This window comes from Coregonus lavaretus, assembly GCF_964263955.1.
Source record: "Coregonus lavaretus genome assembly, chromosome: 17".
NCBI lineage: Eukaryota > Metazoa > Chordata > Actinopteri > Salmoniformes > Salmonidae > Coregonus > Coregonus lavaretus.
Window position 1 is genome coordinate 50,670,285 of NC_140004.1, and position 19,557 is coordinate 50,689,841.

At 52.0% G+C, this 19,557-nt stretch overlaps 1 protein-coding gene across 1 annotated transcript in view; it reads right to left on the reverse strand.

The window, feature by feature from the left end:
* LOC311144426 (A disintegrin and metalloproteinase with thrombospondin motifs 3-like) overlaps positions 1 to 19,557 on the reverse strand; it is a gene marked incomplete at both ends in the record, with an annotated part of 287,624 nt that overhangs the window by 128,240 nt on the left and 139,827 nt on the right. Inside the window, 2 exons of the mRNA XM_084180433.1 lie at positions 16,525 to 16,670; positions 16,762 to 16,875. Of these exons, the coding sequence (XP_084036559.1) occupies positions 16,525 to 16,670; positions 16,762 to 16,875 (260 nt within the window). The remainder of the gene's footprint in view (positions 1 to 16,524; positions 16,671 to 16,761; positions 16,876 to 19,557) is intronic.

Here is a 19,557-nt window from a genome sequence, read left to right on the forward strand (position 1 = left end):
TGATAGCAAGATTGGGACCGTGAAGCTCACTCAAGCTGTAACTCTTTTCCCCAAGACTGAACACTTAGCTTGGGGTAAACTTCCTACAAATGTGGCATTGTCTCCAGGCAGCACTGCAATAGTCGAGCCTACCAGGTCAAAGGTCATGCCCAGATACATACTTGTGTTTTAGAGTTATTACGCCCATGTGGGGAGATGGCTGGGTCCCTTTAAAGGTAGTAAACTGTTCAGATAAACATCTCACTCTAAGACGTAATATGAAGCTGGCCGATGTGTCCACATGCTTGGCTGTTGAGGATGCAACAATCTTCCAGGGCCTTCATGAGGTGAGGAAAACCCCAGTGGAACAGAAGCAGGATGACAATGGCTGCCACAACCTGAAACAAAGATTGTCAGATCTAGGATTAGGAGACATCGACATTGATGGATGCCAAGTGACTGACTAGTGGAAGGAGAAGCTTGTGAATGCCATCACAAAATATGAAGACATCTTCTCAAGACATAATCTGGACTGCGGAGAAGCCAGGGGTTATGTTCACCGTATCCACCTGGTCGATGACAGATCCTTCCGCCTACCATACAGAACGGTTCCGACTTGCTCCTACCTACCTCTCTGATTTGGTCCTGCCGTACATACCTAAACATACGCTACGGTCACAAGACGCAGGCCTCCTTATTGTCCCTCAAATGTCGAAGCAAACAGCTGGAGGCAGGGCTTTCTCCTATAGAGCTCCATTTTATGGAATGGTCTGCCTATCCATGTGAGAGACGCAGACTCAGTCTCGACCTTAAGTCTTTACTGAAGACTCATCTCTTCAGTAGGTCCTATGATTGAGTGTAGTCTGGCCCAGGGGTGCGAAGGTGACCAGCAAGGCACTGGAGTGACGAACCGCCCTTGCTGTCTCTGCCTGGCCGGCTCCCCTCTCTCCACTGGGATTCTCTGCCTCTGACCCTATTACGGGGGCTGAGTCACTGCCTTACTAGTGCTCTTCCATGCCGTCCCTAGGAGGGGTGCGTCACGTCGTGCCAGGGTTATTGCGTTATACTCGACTTGAGTGGGTTGAGTCACTGACGTGATCTTCTTGTCCGGTCTTGCGCCACCTCGAGCTCGTGCGGTGGTGGTAATATTTGTGGGCTATACTCAGCCTTGTCTCAGTGTAGCAAGTTGGTGCTCCTAACCCCTCCCATAGCACCACAGTCCCCCTATGGGAGGGGTTAGGAGTTAGGGGGAGTGTGGTTCTATGTGAGGGGTTAGGATCTAGGGGGAGTGTGGTTCTATGTGAGGGGTTAGGATATAGGGGTAGTGTGGTGCTATGGGAGGGGTTAGGAAATAGGGGAGTGTGGTGCTATGGGAGGGGTTAGAAGCTAGGGGGTGTGGTGCTATGGGAGGGGTTAGAAGCTAGGGGGAGTGTGGTGCTATGGGAGGGGTTAGGAAATAGGGGAGTGTGGTGCTATGGGAGGGGTTAGGAGTTAGGGGGGGTGTGGTGCTATGGGAGGGGTTAGGATATAGGGGGGGTGTGGTGCTATGGGAGGGGTTAGAAGCTAGGGGGAGTGTGGTGCTCTGGGAGGGGTTAGGAGTTAGGAAATAGGGGAGTGTGGTGCTATGGGAGGGGTTAGGATATAGGGGGAGTGTGGTGCTATGGGAGGGGTTAGGATATAGGGGGAGTGTGGTGCTATGGGAGGGGATAGGAGTTAGGGGGAGTGTGGTGCTATGGAAGGGGTTAGGATATAGGGGGAGTGTGGTGCTATGGGAGGGGTTAGGATATAGGGGGAGTGTGGTGCTATGGGAGGGGTTAGGATATAGGGGGAGTGTGGTGCTCTGGGAGGGGTTAGGATATAGGGGGAGTGTGGTGCTATTGGAGGGGTTAGGATATAGGGGGAGTGTGGTGCTATGGGAGGGGATAGGAGTTAGGGGTAGTGTGGTGCTATGGGAGGGGTTAGGATATAGGGGGAGTGTGGTGCTATGGGAGGGGTTAGGATATAGGGGGAGTGTGGTGCTATGGGAGGGGTTAGGATATAGGGGGAGTGTGGTGCTCTGGGAGGGGTTAGGATATAGGGGAAGTGTGGTGCTCTGGGAGGGGTTAGGATATAGGGGGAGTGTGGTGCTATTGGAGGGGTTAGGATATAGGGGGAGTGTGGTGCTCTGGGAGGGGTTAGGATATAGGGGGAGTGTGGTGCTATGGGAGGGGATAGGAGTTAGGGGTAGTGTGGTGCTATGGGAGGGGTTAGGATATAGGGGGAGTGTGGTGCTATGGGAGGGGTTAGGATATAGGGGGAGTGTGGTGCTCTGGGAGGGGTTAGGATATAGGGGGAGTGTGGTGCTATTGGAGGGGTTAGGAGTTAGGGGGAGTGTGGTGCTATTGGAGGGGTTAGGATATAGGGGGAGTGTGGTGCTATTGGAGGGGTTAGGATATAGGGGGAGTGTGGTGCTATTGGAGGGGTTAGGAGTTAGGGGGAGTGTGGTGCTATTGGAGGGGTTAGGATATAGGGGGAGTGTGGTGCTATTGGAGGGGTTAGGAGTTAGGGGGAGTGTTGTGCTATTGGAGGGGTTAGGATATAGGGGGAGTGTGGTGCTATTGGAGGGGTTAGGATATAGGGGGAGTGTGGTGCTATTGGAGGGGTTAGGATATAGGGGGAGTGTGGTGCTATTGGAGGGGTTAGGATATAGGGGGAGTGTGGTGCTATTGGAGGGGTTAGGAGTTAGGGGGAGTGTGGTGCTATTGGAGGGGTTAGGATATAGGGGGAGTGTGGTGCTATTGGAGGGGTTAGGAGTTAGGGGGAGTGTGGTGCTATTGGAGGGGTTAGGATATAGGGGGAGTGTGGTGCTCTGGGAGGGGTTAGGATATAGGGGGAGTGTGGTGCTATTGGAGGGGTTAGGATATAGGGGGAGTGTGGTGCTATTGGAGGGGTTAGGATATAGGGGGAGTGTGGTGCTATTGGAGGGGTTAGGATATAGGGGGAGTGTGGTGCTATTGGAGGGGTTAGGATATAGGGGGAGTGTGGTGCTATTGGAGGGGTTAGGAGTTAGGGGGAGTGTGGTGCTATTGGAGGGGTTAGGATATAGGGGGAGTGTGGTGCTATTGGAGGGGTTAGGATATAGGGGGAGTGTGGTGCTATTGGAGGGGTTAGGAGTTAGGGGGAGTGTGGTGCTATTGGAGGGGTTAGGATATAGGGGGAGTGTGGTGCTATTGGAGGGGTTAGGATATAGGGGGAGTGTGGTGCTATTGGAGGGGTTAGGATATAGGGGGAGTGTGGTGCTATTGGAGGGGTTAGGATATAGGGGGAGTGTGGTGCTATTGGAGGGGTTAGGATATAGGGGGAGTGTGGTGCTATTGGAGGGGTTAGGAGTTAGGGGGAGTGTGGTGCTATTGGAGGGGTTAGGATATAGGGGGAGTGTGGTGCTATTGGAGGGGTTAGGATATAGGGGGAGTGTGGTGCTATTGGAGGGGTTAGGATATAGGGGGAGTGTGGTGCTATTGGAGGGGTTAGGATATAGGGGGAGTGTGGTGCTATTGGAGGGGTTAGGATATAGGGGGAGTGTGGTGCTATTGGAGGGGTTAGGAGTTAGGGGGAGTGTGGTGCTATTGGAGGGGTTAGGATATAGGGGGAGTGTGGTGCTATTGGAGGGGTTAGGATATAGGGGGAGTGTGGTGCTATTGGAGGGGTTAGGAGTTAGGGGGAGTGTGGTGCTATTGGAGGGGTTAGGATATAGGGGGAGTGTGGTGCTATTGGAGGGGTTAGGAGTTAGGGGGAGTGTGGTGCTATTGGAGGGGTTAGGATATAGGGGGAGTGTGGTGCTATTGGAGGGGTTAGGAGTTAGGGGGAGTGTGGTGCTATTGGAGGGGTTAGGAGTTAGGGGGAGTGTGGTGCTATTGGAGGGGTTAGGATATAGGGGGAGTGTGGTGCTATTGGAGGGGTTAGGAGTTAGGGGGAGTGTGGTGCTATTGGAGGGGTTAGGATATAGGGGGAGTGTGGTGCTATTGGAGGGGTTAGGATATAGGGGGAGTGTGGTGCTATTGGAGGGGTTAGGAGTTAGGGGGAGTGTGGTGCTATTGGAGGGGTTAGGATATAGGGGGAGTGTGGTGCTATTGGAGGGGTTAGGAGTTAGGGGGAGTGTGGTGCTATTGGAGGGGTTAGGATATAGGGGGAGTGTGGTGCTATTGGAGGGGTTAGGAGTTAGGGGGAGTGTGGTGCTATTGGAGGGGTTAGGAGTTAGGGGGAGTGTGGTGCTATTGGAGGGGTTAGGATATAGGGGGAGTGTGGTGCTATTGGAGGGGTTAGGAGTTAGGGGGAGTGTGGTGCTATTGGAGGGGTTAGGATATAGGGGGAGTGTGGTGCTATTGGAGGGGTTAGGAGTTAGGGGGAGTGTGGTGCTATTGGAGGGGTTAGGAGTTAGGGGGAGTGTGGTGCTATTGGAGGGGTTAGGATATAGGGGGAGTGTGGTGCTATTGGAGGGGTTAGGAGTTAGGGGGAGTGTGGTGCTATTGGAGGGGTTAGGATATAGGGGGAGTGTGGTGCTATTGGAGGGGTTAGGATATAGGGGGAGTGTGGTGCTATTGGAGGGGTTAGGAGTTAGGGGGAGTGTGGTGCTATTGGAGGGGTTAGGATATAGGGGGAGTGTGGTGCTATTGGAGGGGTTAGGAGTTAGGGGGAGTGTGGTGCTATTGGAGGGGTTAGGATATAGGGGGAGTGTGGTGCTATTGGAGGGGTTAGGAGTTAGGGGGAGTGTGGTGCTATTGGAGGGGTTAGGAGTTAGGGGGAGTGTGGTGCTATTGGAGGGGTTAGGATATAGGGGGAGTGTGGTGCTATTGGAGGGGTTAGGATATAGGGGGAGTGTGGTGCTATTGGAGGGGTTAGGAGTTAGGGGGAGTGTGGTGCTATTGGAGGGGTTAGGAGTTAGGGGGAGTGTGGTGCTATTGGAGGGGTTAGGATATAGGGGGAGTGTGGTGCTATTGGAGGGGTTAGGAGTTAGGGGGAGTGTGGTGCTATTGGAGGGGTTAGGAGTTAGGGGGAGTGTGGTGCTATTGGAGGGGTTAGGAGTTAGGGGGAGTGTGGTGCTATTGGAGGGGTTAGGATATAGGGGGAGTGTGGTGCTATTGGAGGGGTTAGGAGTTAGGGGGAGTGTGGTGCTATTGGAGGGGTTAGGAGTTAGGGGGAGTGTGGTGCTATTGGAGGGGTTAGGAGTTAGGGGGAGTGTGGTGCTATTGGAGGGGTTAGGAGTTAGGGGGAGTGTGGTGCTATTGGAGGGGTTAGGAGTTAGGGGGAGTGTGGTGCTATTGGAGGGGTTAGGATATAGGGGGAGTGTGGTGCTATTGGAGGGGTTAGGAGTTAGGGGGAGTGTGGTGCTATTGGAGGGGTTAGGAGTTAGGGGGAGTGTGGTGCTATTGGAGGGGTTAGGAGTTAGGGGGAGTGTGGTGCTATTGGAGGGGTTAGGATATAGGGGGAGTGTGGTGCTATTGGAGGGGTTAGGAGTTAGGGGGATTGTAGTGCTATTGGAGGGGTTAGGAGTTAGGGGGAGTGTGGTGCTATTGGAGGGGTTAGGAGTTAGGGGGAGTGTGGTGCTATTGGAGGGGTTAGGAGTTAGGGGGAGTGTAGTGCTATGGAAGGGGTTAGGATATAGGGGGAGTGTGGTGCTATTGGAGGGGTTAGGATATAGGGGGAGTGTGGTGCTATTGGAGGGGTTAGGATATAGGGGGAGTGTGGTGCTATTGGAGGGGTTAGGAGTTAGGGGGAGTGTGGTGCTATTGGAGGGGTTAGGAGTTAGGGGGAGTGTGGTGCTATTGGAGGGGTTAGGAGTTAGGGGGAGTGTGGTGCTATTGGAGGGGTTAGGATATAGGGGGAGTGTGGTGCTATTGGAGGGGTTAGGAGTTAGGGGGATTGTAGTGCTATTGGAGGGGTTAGGAGTTAGGGGGAGTGTGGTGCTATTGGAGGGGTTAGGAGTTAGGGGGAGTGTGGTGCTATTGGAGGGGTTAGGAGTTAGGGGGAGTGTAGTGCTATGGAAGGGGTTAGGATATAGGGGGAGTGTGGTGCTATTGAAGGGGTTAGGATATAGGGGGAGTGTGGTGCTATTGGAGGGGTTAGGAGTTAGGGGGAGTGTAGTGCTATGGAAGGGGTTAGGATATAGGGGGAGTGTGGTGCTATTGAAGGGGTTAGGATATAGGGGGAGTGTGGTGCTATTGAAGGGGTTAGGATATAGGGGGAGTGTGGTGCTATTGAAGGGGTTAGGATATAGGGGGAGTGTGGTGCTATTGAAGGGGTTAGGATATAGGGGGAGTGTGGTGCTATTGGAGGGGTTAGGAGTTAGGGGGAGTGTGGTGCTATTGGAGGGGTTAGGAGTTAGGGGGAGTGTGGTGCTATTGGAGGGGTTAGGAGTTAGGGGGAGTGTGGTGCTATTGGAGGGGTTAGGAGTTAGGGGGAGTGTGGTGCTATTGGAGGGGTTAGGAGTTAGGGGGAGTGTGGTGCTATTGGAGGGGTTAGGAGTTAGGGGGAGTGTGGTGCTATTGGAGGGGTTAGGAGTTAGGGGGAGTGTGGTGCTATTGGAGGGGTTAGGAGTTAGGGGGAGTGTGGTGCTATTGGAGGGGTTAGGAGTTAGGGGGAGTGTGGTGCTATTGGAGGGGTTAGGAGTTAGGGGGAGTGTGGTGCTATTGGAGGGGTTAGGATATAGGGGGAGTGTGGTGCTATTGGAGGGGTTAGGAGTTAGGGGGAGTGTGGTGCTATTGGAGGGGTTAGGAGTTAGGGGGAGTGTGGTGCTATTGGAGGGGTTAGGAGTTAGGGGGAGTGTGGTGCTATTGGAGGGGTTAGGATATAGGGGGAGTGTGGTGCTATTGAAGGGGTTAGGATATAGGGGGAGTGTGGTGCTATTGAAGGGGTTAGGATATAGGGGGAGTGTGGTGCTATTGGAGGGGTTAGGATATAGGGGGAGTGTGGTGCTATTGGAGGGGTTAGGAGTTAGGGGGAGTGTGGTGCTATTGGAGGGGTTAGGAGTTAGGGGGAGTGTGGTGCTATTGGAGGGGTTAGGATATAGGGGGAGTGTGGTGCTATTGGAGGGGTTAGGATATAGGGGGAGTGTGGTGCTATTGGAGGGGTTAGGAGTTAGGGGGAGTGTGGTGCTATTGGAGGGGTTAGGATATAGGGGGAGTGTGGTGCTATTGGAGGGGTTAGGAGTTAGGGGGAGTGTGGTGCTATTGGAGGGGTTAGGAGTTAGGGGGAGTGTGGTGCTATTGGAGGGGTTAGGAGTTAGGGGGAGTGTGGTGCTATTGGAGGGGTTAGGATATAGGGGGAGTGTGGTGCTATTGGAGGGGTTAGGAGTTAGGGGGAGTGTGGTGCTATTGGAGGGGTTAGGAGTTAGGGGGAGTGTGGTGCTATTGGAGGGGTTAGGAGTTAGGGGGAGTGTGGTGCTATTGGAGGGGTTAGGATATAGGGGGAGTGTGGTGCTATTGGAGGGGTTAGGAGTTAGGGGGAGTGTGGTGCTATTGGAGGGGTTAGGAGTTAGGGGGAGTGTGGTGCTATTGGAGGGGTTAGGAGGAGTGTGGTCCTATGGAAGGGGATAGGATATAGGGGGAGTGTGGTGCTATTGAAGGGGTTAGGATATAGGGGGAGTGTGGTGCTATTGGAGGGGTTAGGAGTTAGGGGGAGTGTGGTCCTATGGAAGGGGATAGGATATAGGGGGAGTGTGGTGCTATTGAAGGGGTTAGGATATAGGGGGAGTGTGGTGCTATTGGAGGGGTTAGGAGTTAGGGGGAGTGTGGTCCTATGGAAGGGGTTAGGATATAGGGGGAGTGTGGTGCTATTGGAGGGGTTAGGAGTTAGGGGGAGTGTGGTGCTATTGGAGGGGTTAGGAGTTAGGGGGAGTGTAGTGCTATTGGAGGGGTTAGGAGTTAGGGGGAGTGTGGTCCTATGGAAGGGGTTAGGATATAGGGGGAGTGTGGTGCTATTGGAGGGGTTAGGAGTTAGGGGGAGTGTGGTGCTATTGGAGGGGTTAGGAGTTAGGGGGAGTGTGGTGCTATTGGAGGGGTTAGGATATAGGGGGAGTGTGGTGCTATTGAAGGGGTTAGGATATAGGGGGAGTGTGGTGCTATTGGAGGGGTTAGGAGTTAGGGGGAGTGTGGTCCTATGGAAGGGGTTAGGATATAGGGGGAGTGTGGTGCTATTGGAGGGGTTAGGATATAGGGGGAGTGTGGTGCTATTGAAGGGGTTAGGATATAGGGGGAGTGTGGTGCTATTGGAGGGGTTAGGAGTTAGGGGGAGTGTGGTCCTATGGAAGGGGTTAGGATATAGGGGGAGTGTAGTGCTATTGGAGGGGTTAGGATATAGGGGGAGTGTAGTGCTATTGGAGGGGATAGGAGTTAGGGGGAGTGTGGTCCTATGGAAGGGGATAGGATATAGGGGGAGTGTGGTGCTATGGGAGGGGATAGGAGTTAGGGGGAGTGTGGTCCTATGGAAGGGGATAGGAGTTAGGGGGAGTGTGGTGCTATGGGAGGGGATAGGAGTTAGGGGGAGTGTGGTGCTATGGGAGGGGATAGGAGTTAGGGGGAGTGTGGTCCTATGGAAGGGGATAGGAGTTAGGGGGAGTGTGGTGTTAGGATATAGGATATCAGTAAATGGCACAGGCTGGGCTCCCTGCCTGTGCCATTAAACCCCTACAACTCCTCCAGAATGCCGCAGCCCGTCTGGTGTTCAACCTTCCCAAGTTCTCTCACGTCACCCCGCTCCTCCGCACACTCCACTGGCTTCCAGTTGAAGCTCGCATCTGCTACAAGACCATGGTGCTTGCCTACGGAGCTGTGAGGGGAACGGCACCTCCGCACCTTCAGGCTCTGATCAGTCCCTACACCCAAACGAGGCATTGCGTTCATCCACCTCTGGCCTGTTAGCCCCCCTACCTCTGCGGAAGCACAGCTCCCGCTCAGCCCAGTCAAAACTGTTCGCTGCTCTGGCACCCCAATGGTGGAACAAGCTCCCTCACGACGCCAGGACAGTGGAGTCACTCACCACCTTCCGGAGACATTTGAAACCCCACCTCTTTAAGGAATACCTGGGATAGGATAAAGTGTTCCTTCTAACCCCCCCCCCCCCCCCCAAATTGTAAAGTGGTTATCCCACTGGCTATAGGGTGAACGCACCAATTTGTGAGTCGCTCTGGCTAAGAGCGTCTGCTAAATGACGTTAATGTGCCCTTGAGCAAGGCACTTAACCCTAATTGCTCCTGTAAGTCGCTCTGGATAAGAGCGTCTGCTAAATGACTAAAATGTAAATGTAATGGTGCTCTGGGAGGGGTTAGGATATAGGGGGAGTGTGGTGCTCTGGGAGGGGTTAGGAGTTAGGGGGAGTGTGGTGCTCTGGGAGGGGTTAGGAGTTAGGGGGAGTGTGGTGCTCTGGGAGGGGTTAGGAGTTAGGGGGAGTGTGGTGCTCTGGGAGGGGTTAGGAGTTAGGATATAGGGGGAGTGTGGTGCTCTGGGAGGGGTTAGGATATAGGGGGAGTGTGGTGCTCTGGGAGGGGTTAGGAGTTAGGGGGAGTGTGGTGCTCTGGGAGGGGTTAGGATATAGGGGGAGTGTGGTGCTCTGGGAGGGGTTAGGAGTTATGTGGAGTGTGGTTTTATTAGAAGGATTAGGGTTAGGAGTTAGGGGGAGTGAAGATCTCTGGGTGTGGTTAGGATTTAGGGGGAGTTTGGCGCTATGTGAACAACTGTTCAGTGAAACAATTTTAGTTTCTGAGGTAGAAGTTTTTGGTGAGGGAGGCCCCCCTCTCTCCTCTCCCAGATGCTTAGCTCATTTCATTCCGATCTCCTCTGCATTTTTGTAGCCATTTGCTACAGCCTGTCAACTATGCCTCTGCCTATCCCTGTTCTCTCGTCTCTGCACAGGCTACACAAACAACGCACAACATCGCGCGGCTGCTGCCTCTCCAACCTGGTGGTCCCTGCTCGCACCCCTCACCTGGAGTTCCAGGTCGCAGGCAGCCTCTGGAACTGCCGTTCTGCTGCCAACAAAGCTGACTTCATCCCAGCCTATGCCAACCTCCAGTCCCTCGACTTCCTGGCGCTGACGGAAACATGGATCACCACTGAAAACACGGCTACTCCTACTGCTCTCTCCTCGTCTGACCATGTGTTCTCGCATACCCCGAGAGCATCTGGTCAGAGGGGTGGTGGTACAGGAATCCTCATCTCTCCCAAGTGGACATTCTCAATTTTTCCCCTAACTCATCTGTCTATCTCCTCATTTGAATTCCATGCTGTCACAGTCACTAACCCATTTAAGCTTAATATCCTTGTCATCTATCGCCCTCCAGGTTCCCTTGGAGAGTTCATCAACGAGCTTGACGCCTTGATAAGTTCCTTTCCTGAGGATGGCTCACCCCTCACAGTTTTGGGGGATTTCAACCTCCCTATGTCCACGTTTGACTCATTTCTCTCTGCCTCCTTCTTTCCACTCCTCTCCTCTTTTGACCTCACCCTCTCACCGTCCCCCCCTACTCACAAGGCAGGCAATACGCTTGACCTCATCTTCACTAGATGCTGCTCCTCTACTAATCTCACTGCAACTCCCCTCCAAGTCTCCGACCACTACTTTGTTTCCTTTTCTCTCTCGCTCTCCTCCCACACTACTCACTCTGCCCCTACACAGATGGTAATGCGCCGCCGCAACCTTCGCTCTCTCTCTCCCACTACTCTCTCCTCTTCCATCCTATCATCTCTTCCCTCTGCTCAATCCTTCTCCCTCCAATCTCCTGATTCTGCCTCCTCAACCCTCCTCTCCTCCCTTTCTGCATCCTTTGACTCTCTGTGTCCCCTATCCTCCCGGCCGGCTCGGTCCTCCCCCCCAGCTCCGTGGCTTGATGACTCACTGCGAGCTCACAGAACAGAGCTCCGGGCAGCGGAGCGGAAATGGAAGAAAACTAAACTCCCTACCGACCTGGCATCTTTTCACTCCCTCCTCTCTACATTTTCTTCATCTGTTTCTGCTGCTAAGGCCACCTTCTACCACTCTAAATTCCAAGCATCTGCCTCTAACCCTAGGAAGCTCTTTGCCACATTTTCCTCCCTCCTGAATCCTCCTCCCCCCCCCCCCACCTCCTCTCTCTCTGTGGATGACTTCGTCAACCACTTTGAAAAGAAGGTTGACGACATCCGATCCTCGTTTGTTAAGTCTAATAACACTGCTGGTCCTGCTCACACTGCCCTACCCTATGCTTTGACTTCTTTCTCCCCTCTCTCTCCAGATAAAATCCTGCGACTTGTGACTGCAGGCCGCCCAACAACCTGCCCGCTTGACCCCATCCCCTCCTCCCTTCTCCAGACCATCTCCGGTGACCTTCTCCCCTACCTCACCTCGCTGATCAACTCATCCTTGACCGCTGGCCATGTCCCTTCCGTCTTCAAGAGAGCGAGAGTTGCTCCCCTCCTCAAAAAACCAACACTCGACCCCACTGATGTCAACAACTACAGACCAGTATCCCTTCTTTCTTTTCTTTCCAAAACTATTGAGCGTGCCGTCTTTAGCCAACTCTCTTGCTATCTCTCTCAGAATGACCTTCTTGATCCAAACCAATCAGGTTTCAGGACTGGTCATTCAACTGAGACTGCTCTTCTCTGTGTCACGGAGACTCTCCGCACTGCTAAAGCTAACTCTCTCTCCTCTGCTCTTGTCCTTCTAGACCTGTCTGCTGCCTTTGATACTGTGAACCATCAGATCCTCCTCTCCACCCTCTCCGAGATGGGCATCTCCGGCGCGGCTCACTCCTGGATTGCGTCCTACCTGACCGGTCGCTCCTACCAAGTGGCGTGGCGGGAAGCTGTCTCCGCACCACGTGCTCTCACCACTGGTGTCCCCCAGGGATCGGTTCTGGGCCCTCTCCTTTTCTCCCTATACACCAAGTCACTTGGCTCTGTCATATCCTCACATGGTCTCTCCTATCATTGCTACGCTGACGATACACAACTAATCTTCTCCTTTCCCCCTTCTGATAACCAGGTGGCGAATCGCATCTCTGCATGTCTGGCAGACATATCAGTATGGATGACGGATCACCACCTCAAGCTGAACCCTGGCAAGACGGAGCTGCTCTTCCTCCCGGGGAAGGACTGCCCGTTCCATGATCTCGCCATCACGGTTGACAACTCCGCTGTGTCCTCCTCCCAGAGTGCGAAGAGCCTAGGCGTGACCCTGGACAACACCCTGTCGTTCTCCGCCAACATCAAGGCGGTGACCCGCTCCTGCAGGTTCATGCTCTACAACATTCGGAGAGTGCGACCCTGCCTTACACAGGAAGCGGCGCAGGTCCTGGTCCAGGCACTTGTCATCTCCCGTCTGGACTACTGCAACTCGCTGTTGGCTGGGCTCCCTGCCTGTGCCATTAAACCCCTACAACTCATCCAGAATGCCGCAGCCCGTCTGGTGTTCAACCTTCCCAAGTTCTCTCACGTCACCCCCCTCCTCCGCACACTCCACTGGCTTCCAGTTGAAGCTCGCATCCGCTACAAGACCATGGTGCTTGCCTATGGAGCAGTGAGGGGAACGGCACCTCTGTACCTTCAGGCTCTGATCAGTCCCTACACCCAAACGAGGACATTGCGTTCATCCACCTCTGGCCTGCTGGCTCCCCTTCCTCTGCGGAAGCACAGCTCCCGCTCAGCCCAGTCAAAACTGTTCGCTGCTCTGGCACCCCAATGGTGGAACAAGCTCCCTCACGACGCCAGGACAGCGGAGTCACTCACCACCTTCCGGAGACATTTGAAACCCCACCTCTTTAAGGAATACCTGGGATAGGATAAAGTATTCCTTCTAACCCCCCCCCCCCCCCCCCCCCCCCCAAATTGTAAAGTGGTTATCCCACTGGCTATAGGGTGAACGCACCAATTTGTGAGTCGCTCTGGCTAAGAGCGTCTGCTAAATGACGTTAATGTGCCCTTGAGCAAGGCACTTAACCCTAATTGCTCCTGTAAGTCGCTCTGGTTAAGAGCGTCTGCTAAATGACTAAAATGTAAATGTAAATGTAATTGGAGCTTTCTACTATGGGAGGGGTTAGGGTTAGGAGAAAAAGTGTTGCTATGGATAGAACGGCTGACTCCGGTAAGACAAGGGCTGGTGCACAAAATAAAATACTAAGGAAGTCTCGAGGTTTTGCTCGCCTGAGGTAGAGTATCTTATGATAAGCTGTAGACCACACTATTTACCAAGAGAGTTTTCATCTATATTTTTCATAGCTGTCTATTTACCACCACAAACCAATGCTGGCATTAAGATTGCACTCAATGAGCTGTATAAGGCCATAAGGGAACAGGAAAACGCTCATCCAGAGGCAGCGCTCCTAGTGGCCGGGGACTTTAATGCAGGGAAACTTAAATCCGTTCTACCTCATTTCTACCAGCATGTTAAATGTGCAACCAGAGGAAAAAAAACTCTAGACCACCTTTACTCCACACACAGAGACGCATACAAAGCTCTCCCTCGCCCTCCATTTGGCAAATCTGACCATAACTCTATCCTCCTGATTCCTGCTTATAAGCAAAAACTAAAGCAGGAAGCACCAGTGACTCGGTTAATAAAAAAGTGGTCAGATGATGCAGATGCTAAGCTACAGGACTGTTTTGCTAGCACAGACTGGAACATGTTCCGGGATTCTTCAGACAGCATTGAGGAGTACACCACATCAGTAACTGGCTTCATCAATAACTGCATCGATGTTGTCGTCCCCACAGTGACCGTACGTACATATCCCAACCAGAAGCCATGGATTACAGGAAACATCCGCACTGAGCTAATGGGTAGAGCTGCCGCTTTCAAGGAGCGGGACTCTAACCCGGACGCTTATAAGAAATCCCGCTATGCCCTCTGACGAACCATCAAACAGGCAAAGAGTCAATAGAGGACTAAGATTGAATCGTACTACACCGGCTCTGACGCTCGTCGGATGTGGCAGGGCTTGAAAACGATTAGAGACTACAAAGGGAAGCACAGCCGCGAGCTTCCCAGTGACACAAGCCTACCAGAAGTGCTAAACCACTTCTACGCTCGCTTCGAGGCAAGCAACACTGAAGCATGCATGAGAGCACCAGCTGTTCCGGATGACTATGTGATCACGCTCTCCGTAGCCGATGTGAGTAAGACTTTTAAGCAGGTCAACATTCACAAGGCCGCAGGGCCAGACGGATTACCAGGACGTGTACTCCGAGCATGTGCTGACCAACTGGCAAGTGTCTTCATTGACATTTTCAACATGTCCCTGACTGAGTCTGTAATACCAACATGTTTCAAGCAGACCACCATAGTCCCCGTGCCCAAGGACTCTAAGATAACCTGCCTAAATGACTACCGACCCGTAGCACTGACGTCTGTAGCCATGAAGTGCTTTGAAAGGCTGGTCATGGCTCACATCAACACCATTATCCCAGAAACCCTAGACCCACTCTAATTTGCATACCGCCCCAACAGATCCACAGATGATGCAATCTCTATTGCACTCCACACTGCCCTTTCCCACCTGGACAAGAGGAACACCTACGTGAGAATGCTATTCATTGACTACAGCTCAGCATTCAACACCATAGTGCCCTCAAAGCTCATCACTAAGCTAAGGATCCTGGGACTAAACCCCTCCCTCTGCAACTGTATCCTGGACTTCCTGACGGACCGCCCCCAGGTGGTAAGGGTAGGTAACAACACATCTGCCACACTGATCCTCAACACGGGGGCCCCTCAGGTGTGCGTGCTCAGTCCCCTCCTGTACTCCCTGTTCACCCATGACTGCATGGCCAGGCACAACTCCAACACCATCATTAAGTTTGCCGACGACACAACAGTGGTAGGCCTGATCACCGACAACGATGAGACAGCCTATAGGGAGGAGGTCAGAGACCTGGCCGTGTGGTGCCAGGATGACAACCTCTCCCTCAACGTGACCAAGACAAAGGAGATGATTGTGGACTACAGGAAAAAAAAAGAGGACTGAGCACATCCCCATTCTCATCAACGGGGCTGTAGTGGAACAGGTTGAGAGCTTCAAGTTCTTTGGTGTCCACATCACCAACAAACTATCATGGTCCAAACACACCAAGACAGTCGTGAAGAGGGCACGACAAAGCCTATTCCCCCTCAGGAGACTGAAAAGATTTGGCATGGGTCCTCAGATCCTCAGAAAAATTCTACAGCTGCACCATCGAGAGCATCCTGACTGGTTGCATCACTGCCTGGTATGGCAACTGCTTGGCCTCTGACCGCAAGGCACTACAGAGGGTAGTGCGTACGGCCCAGTACATCACTGGGGCCAAGCTTCCTGCCATCCAGGACCTCTATACCAGGCGGTGTCAGAGGAAGGCCCTCAAAATTGTCAAAGACTCCAGCCACCCTAGTCATAGACTGTTCTCTCTGCTACCGCACGGCAAGCGGTACCGGAGTGCCAAGTCTAGGTCCAAAAGACTTCTCAACAGCTTCTACCCCCAAGCCATAAGACTCCTGAACAGCTAATCATGGCTACCCGGACTATTTGCACTGCCCCCCCACCCCCACCCCATCTTTTTACGCTCCTGCTACTCTGTTAATTATTTATGCATAGTCACTTTAACTCTACCCACATGTACATATTACTTCAACTACCTCAACTAGCCGGTGCCCCCGCACATTGACTCTGCACCGGTACCCCCCTGTGATAGCCTCCCAAATGTTGTTTTATTTTACTTTTTTATAAAAAATAAATGCACTGTTGGTTAAGGGCTTAGTAAGCATTTCACTGTAATGTCTGCACCTGTTATATTCGGCGCATGTGGCCAATACAATTTGATTTGATTTGATTTGATGGAGGGTTAGGAGTTAAATTGAGTTTGGTGCTATGGGAGGGTTAGGAGTTAGGGGGAATGTGGTGATATGGAGGGTTAGGATTTAGGGGGAATGTGGTGATATGGAGGGTTAGGAGTTAGGGGGAGTGTGGTGATATGGAGGGTTAGGAGTTAGGGGGAATGTGGTGATATGGAGGGTTAGGATTTAGGGGGAATGTGGTGATATGGAGGGTTAGGAGTTAGGGGGAGTGTGTTGCTATTGGAGTGGTTAAGCGGAGTTTGGTGCTATGGAACTGTTTAGGGTTAGGGTTAGGGAGGGACTAGGAGTTAGGGGTAGTGTGGTGATATTGGAGGGGTTAGGATATAGGGGGAGTGTGGTGCTCTGGGAGGGGTTAGGATATAGGGGGAGTGTGGTGCTATGGGAGGGGTTAGGAGTTAGGGGGAGTGTGGTGCTCTGGGAGGGGTTAGGAGTTAGGGGGAGTGTGGTGCTCTGGGAGGGGTTAGGATATAGGGGGAGTGTGGTGCTATGGGAGGGGTTAGGAGTTAGGGGGAGTGTGGTGCTATTGGAGGGGTTAGGATATAGGGGGAGTGTAGTGCTATGGAAGGGGTTAGGATATAGGGGGAGTGTGGTGCTATTGGAGGGGTTAGGAGTTAGGGGGAGTGTGGTGCTATGGAAGGGGTTAGGATATAGGGGGAGTGTGGTGCTATTGGAGGGGTTAGGATATAGGGGGAGTGTAGTGCTGGGTCTTACACTGGGTTGTTGCACTGGCGAGTTCTGAAGCGAACCCCGGTCCCACAGGAGCGGGAACAGGAACCATATTTAGTCCAGGAGCCCCAGGAGCCATCCTGCGTCACCTGGTTGGCATTCTTCCACATGCAGTGACCTTTATAGCACCACTATAGAGGAACCAGAGGACAGTCAGACAGACACAACAACAAGCTGAGCTAATGGTTCCATAGTCATGCATCGTTTAGGAGGAGTTCTCACCTTCCCAGGAGCACACTCAGTCCCGTCCAGGGGAGGGCCTTTCTTGGTCTTGCAGAAGTATGGGTTGTCAGGGTGACTGCACCACAGCTGCTTACACGGGTCAAATGTGCGAAACTGGAAGAAGAAGAGGAAGAAGAAGACATGACCAACAGCACCATTCAGAACCCAAAAGCACCAACAGCACCATTCAGAACCCAACAACACCAACAACACCATTCAGAACCCAACAGCACCAACAACACCATACAGAACCCAACAGCACCAATAACACCATACAGAACACAACAGCACCAACAACACCATTCAGAACCCAACAGCACCAACAACACCATTCCGAACCCAACAGCACCAACAACACCATTCAGAACCCAACAGCACCAACAACACCATACAGAACCCAACAGCACCAATAACACCATACAGAACACAACAGCACCAACAACACCATTCAGAACCCAACAGCACCAATAACACCATTCAGAACCCAACAGCACCAATAACACCATAAAGAACCCAACAGCACCAATAACACCATACAGAACACAACAGCACCAACAACACCATTCAGAACCCAACAGCACCAACAACACCATTCAGAACCCAACAGCACCAACAACACCATACAGAACACAACAGCACCAACAACACCATTCCGAACCCAACAGCACCAACAACACCATTCAGAACCCAACAGCACCAACAACACCATACAGAACCCAACAGCACCAATAACACCATACAGAACACAACAGCACCAACAACACCATTCAGAACCCAACAGCACCAATAACACCATTCAGAACCCAACAGCACCAATAACACCATAAAGAACCCAACAGCACCAATAACACCATACAGAACACAACAGCACCAACAACACCATTCAGAACCCAACAGCACCAATAACACCATTCAGAACCCAACAGCACCAATAACACCATAAAGAACCCAACAGCACCAATAACACCATTCAGAACCCAACAGCACCAACAAAACCATACAGAACCCAACAGCACCAATAACACCATACAGAACCCAACAGCACCAACAACACCATACAGAACCAAACAGCACCAATAACACCATACAGAACCCAACAACACCATGCAGAACCCAACAGAACAAATAACACCATTCAGAACCCAATAGCACCCACAACACCATACAGAACCCAACAGCACCAATAACACCATACAGAACCCAACAGCACCATTCAGAACCCAACAGCACCAATAACACCATTCAGAAACCAACAGCACCAACAACACCATTCAGAAACCAACAGCATCAATAAAACCATTCAGAAACCAACATCAACAATAAGTCAGTCCAACTCCCCTAGAGGAATGACTCCCCTCTATTTAGAGTCAGTCCAATTCCCCTAGAGGAATGACTCCCCTCTATTTAGAGTCAGTCCAACTCCCCTAGAGGAATGACTCCCCTCTATTTAAAGTCAGTCCAACTGCCCCTTAGAGGAATGACTCCCCTCTATTTAGAGTCAGTCCAACTCCCCTAGAGGAATGACTCCCCTCTATTTAGAGTCAATCCAACTCCCCTAGAGGAATGACTCCCCTCTATTTAGAGTCAGTCCAATTCCCCTAGAGGAATGACTCCCCTCTATTTAGAGTCAGTCCAACTCCCCTAGAGGAATGACTCCCCTCTATTTAGAGTCAGTCCAACTCCCCTAGAGGAATGACTCCCCTCTATTTAGAGTCAGTCCAACTCCCCTAGAGAAACGACTCCCCTCTATTTAGAGTCAGTCCAACTCCCTTAGAGGAATGACTCCCCTCTATTTAGAGTCAGTCCAACTCCCCTAGAGGAATGACTCCCCTCTATTTAGAGTCAGTCCAACTCCCCCTTAGAGGAATGACTGCCCTGTATTTAGAGTCAGTCCAACTCCCCCTTAGAGGAATGACTCCCCTGTATTTAGAGTCAGTCCAACTCCACTAGAGGAATGACTCCCCTCTATTTAGAGTCAGTCCAACTCCCCTAGAGGAATGACTCCCCTCTATTTAGAGTCAGTCCAACTCCCCTAGAGGAATGACTCCCCTCTATTTAGAGTCAGTCCAACTCCCATAGAGAAATGTCTCCCCTCTATTTAGAGTCAGTCCAACTCCCTTAGAGGAATGACTCCCCTCTATTTAGAGTCAATCCAATTCCCTTAGAGGAATGACTCCCCTCTATTTAGAGTCAGTCCAACTGCCCCTTAGAGGAATGACTCCCCTCTATTTAGAGTCAGTCCAATTCCCCTAGAGGAATGACTCCCCTCTATTTAGAGTCAGTCCAACTCCCCTAGAGGATTGACTCCCCTCTATTAGAGTCAGTCCAATTCCCCTAGAGGAATGACTCCCCTCTATTAGAGTCAGTCCAATTCCCCTAGAGGAATGACTCCCCTCTATTTAGAGTCAGTCCAATTCCCCTAGAGGAATGACTCCCCTCTATTTAGAGTCAGTCCAACTCCCCTAGAGGATTGACTCCCCTCTATTAGAGTCAGTCCAATTCCCCTAGAGGAATGACTCCCCTCTATTAGAGTCAGTCCAATTCCCCTAGAGGAATGACTCCCCTCTATTTAGAGTCAGTCCAACTCCCCCTTGGAGGAATGACTCCCCTCTATTAGAGTCAGTCCAACTCCCCCTTAGAGGAATGACTCCCCTCTATTTAGAGTCAGTCCAACTCCCCCTTAGAGGAATGACTCTTCTCTATTTAGAGTCAGTCCAACTCCCCTAGAGGAATGACTCCCGTATATTTAGAGTCAGTCCAACTCCCTTAGAGGAATGACTCTTCTCTATTTAGAGT